The 3,836-nt window shown below is 31.4% G+C and overlaps 1 protein-coding gene across 1 annotated transcript; it reads right to left on the bottom strand.

The window, feature by feature from the left end:
• Positions 1–271: 271 nt before the first annotated feature.
• On the bottom strand, positions 272–3,000 carry LOC111692917 (protein lev-9-like; the record flags this gene model as incomplete). Its single annotated transcript, XM_023457047.1, has 3 exons — positions 272–476; positions 534–703; positions 2,799–3,000. Coding segments are annotated over 3 exons (577 nt in total), but the record flags the coding sequence as incomplete, so codon positions are not given.
• Positions 3,001–3,836: the final 836 nt, after the last annotated feature.

The raw sequence follows: 3,836 nt of genomic DNA, 5'->3' as shown, positions 1-3,836 counted from the left end.
CATTTCAATATACCTATTTTCCAAAAGAAATTCTGACCAAATAGATGCCTTATATTTTCGAGTAGACTACGTGCTTACGAAAATACCCTTGGGTAACTGACAGTTCTATCTTCTTTTATTATTTAACTTTAATAATATGTAATACTAAAGACTAGGGAGTTAAATTTAGATTATAAATGCAGTTTTTTTAAACACATAAATAATACATAACAGCTGTATAGATACATAGTCGTACGAAAGTAACAAATTATGTATTTAATGTTATGCATACTTTGGAAGTTGTCTCGGACTCCACTGTCCTCCAATACACGTCGCTCCTGGAGGACCTTCTGCCAATATATATCCTTTATCACAATCATACATTATCTGCTTATTGTTAGTAACTTTTTTCACATAAGGCCTATAATCATACAGGCCCATATTGCCCACTAATAGAATCTTACCATTTTCTACTATTCCAGGATAGGGACAATAAACTAAAAATGAAATAAAATTGTGATGGTAAAGTGTTTTCTAGACAATATATATCTTACCTTCTTCACATTTCGGCACTTCTCCAGTCCAGTTTCCAAACGAACATTCCATTAAATGTTGACCTTTTAGCTGATAACCGTCCTTACATCGAAATCTTGCCTTCATTCCGTGTTCCATCTTGGGTGCCAGAACCATTCCATTTCTAGGTGACTTTGGCAAAAGCTTGCACCTTTAATACAATAAACTGAGTAAACACTCGCGCAAAAATAATAATGAAATCTCACACTTGCAAAGAACCCCTGGAATTTCAATTTCGTGTGGCAGAAGAATATTTAAATTTTAGCAAAACGAGATACTCTATCTTTTATAATCAATATAATTCCAGAAATAATGTCAAGTGTCCCATTCTTCTCTTTAAATTCCGTTAATTTTAAAGAGCCACACATTCTTTTATTTCAAATTGTGTTGCATATTTTTTGTCCATGTTATATAAAATCAAACAACTCTCTTTTATTTAATATACTCAGGCATTATAAGAGTTCTTGAGATATTTACGACTCCTTATGTCTTCAGAATTCGTACCACTATTAAAATAACCTTGAACGTAAAATATTTAACTAAAAGTTTGTTTAAAACAAGTACTTAATGCTTATTACATCTTTATATTTAAGCAATAAGATTTAGATTATGTCTAAAAAATTGTCTTTTTTTAATTACTATTGTTATTAATATTATTTCATACTTGAATAATAAAAAAATCTGCTAGTAACTAGTCCCTATTTTTCTTCAGGAAATGCCATGTTTAATAATAATTGTAGATTCAAATATCCGGAAAAGTATTTGATTTTATTTCATTTTGATTGAAAACAAATTTGATTCTGTTTTCTGTTTTCGTGCTAGAATATTAATATAGTCATGAGAGTAATAAGATGTATGGGACGTTTTGTTTAAAATAAGGAAGTAGACTTCTACTTCCGGAATATAAAGAATCGAGTTGGCAATATGTGAAGAAAACGCATCGAAAAACCTCCCTTTATAAATTATCGGATTTTAATGTTAATTCTTCGTCTATGCACCCCTAACGAAAGAGAAAAGTTCATGATGACACTCATCAGACATAACAAAGCTCAATATCACTCAGTAGAACAAAATTATATACAGCGTGTCCCACTAGTGCGGGAAAGTCCAATATCTATGTTAAAATGAGGAATATATGGATTTTTCTTTTTACTGTGTTGCCACATTTCTCGGAATGTACAAATTAAAAATATATTCAACTATACAGGGTGTTCCACTTTTCCTGGCCAGACACCAACTTTGGTTTTTTAAATGGAAACACACATTTTTTATATTTTTTTCGGATTCTACATCAAAAATAAAGGGTACTTTGTGTAGAATAGTTCTATTCAAATATTCACAGTTTTTGAGATATCTCGCTTGAAAGGTTTTTCTAGTCGATATTGGTTGCTTACATTTTCTGATACTGACAGGTTATACTAATAGCTACTAAGCCCATTTTTTTATCAGATGTTTAGTAAGGATGACTCTTCCGAATCATGCTCCAAAAACTGGCCTGCGTTATACAGGGTGACCAAAATATCATGTCAAAATTGCCAATTGAAAAATTGAAAAATCTCGAATTGTTTAAATGCAACACCCTGTATATTTTCATACCATGAGATGCAGAATTAAATTATCTACAACTTTGCTATACTTTCTCCTATAACCAAAATTCATTAGTTTTTCATGAAATCTCATTTCTATGAAAAAATGCGAAATTTACAAATAATTTATATGTAAAATAACGTAGTAGGCTCCTGTCAAAGGATAATCTGTAAAATTTTCGATTCACATAAGGTTTAATAGAAAAGCGACAGTAATAATTGTGAAATGAATTACTCTAAAGAAGAATAAGTAAATATGGTGTACGCCGTAGGAGAAGCTCATGGTAACTGTTTATTGGCAAGTCGTATTTATCAAGCTAATAATCCAGATTTACAAAGATATCTTCGTACAAAGTGTTTTGTAAAACTGAAATGCAATAAATGAAAAACCGGCAAAAATGAAATAACGGCAAATGCAAATTATGAGAAGACAACAAGAACACACGCAGGCAGTAATCAGGATAGTTAAATTGACATTTTGGGATGTAAAGTCCAAAATACATCTACAATTTTCTTTACATAGCCCACATGATTCCAAGCAACTTTTATTAAAACTATTTTTCTATAAATTTTACAGTTGCAGAGTTACAGAAAAATCCCTCTTAGGTGGAACACCCTGTATATTACAATTATATAATGAATAATCATTGAAATAAATACCTGGCTGGTTCACATTTGGGAATAAAGGTCCATGTGCCGTTGTTGCAAGTGACTGGTGATAAACTAGCCAAAAATTCATATTGGGGGTCACAGTCGACGGAAAGAGCCTCACCGTGTTGAACTACAGTAGAAGTCGGCGCCGTATCATTTCTGGATAACAGGATTACTCGTCCTTGGGATACGTGAGGTACCACACAAGGTGCTGTAAAAAATATAATTTGTTAAACAAACAGAACGTTGTCTAAATTCGCATTTCTCTAAAAATGTACTTTCCGTCAATTGGAAACAAAACAAAGATATACATTTTTGTACACAGATGAAATGAAGAATATATTTTATTTGTGTATAAGCAGACCCTCATTTTAAATTAAATAAACTATATTCCATCAGGGAAGCATTTATTGAATGAAAAAATTATTTTACTTTGTTTAAGATTAAGCATGTTTATAGATGCATGTAGATAAATGTAGATATTCTTGATTCAAGACAATATATCTGTGTTATTTTCAGTCAGTGTACAATGATTGAATTTCAAACGTTTATAGGCAGGAAGTTTATACGTAGCATCTACATTTCGTAGCTATAACCCCAACTGTTCTGAGGATTTTATGATTTCAAAGCAAGACGAAGTTGCTAATAATGTAACTTTAGCTCTAAGCTCCTGCAATAACTTTAAACTACATTTAGCAACATAAAGGATACCCATAGTGCTAACTATGGCGCCTAAGTAGAGAGAATATAAAGTCTCAGCCATAGCAGGAAGGGTGGATAAATAAAATTTAAGTCAGCTTGTTATATGTTGGTCTAATTACAGCATGTTTACGTAATGTGTACTAGCTGTTATTTTTTTCAGCCACAGTAAATCCAAAATAATTTGTTATCTAGTTATATTTGGATAATAGCGCTTAGGGTAACATCAATTTGCTGAAAATAATGCTAGAAATATACAAAGTGGTGATAAACATTAAAGCTTTTACTAGCAGTATTAGTTATTTTGAAGTTATAATGTCTAATGACTTGGAAACTGTCGAAGTGGTT

Source organism: Anoplophora glabripennis, unplaced genomic scaffold (assembly GCF_000390285.2).
Source record: "Anoplophora glabripennis isolate ALB-LARVAE unplaced genomic scaffold, Agla_2.0 scaffold4851, whole genome shotgun sequence".
Classification (NCBI taxonomy): domain Eukaryota; kingdom Metazoa; phylum Arthropoda; class Insecta; order Coleoptera; family Cerambycidae; genus Anoplophora; species Anoplophora glabripennis.
The sequence above is the reverse complement of the archived record's forward strand: the minus strand, read 5'-3'. Positions and strand labels throughout refer to the sequence as shown.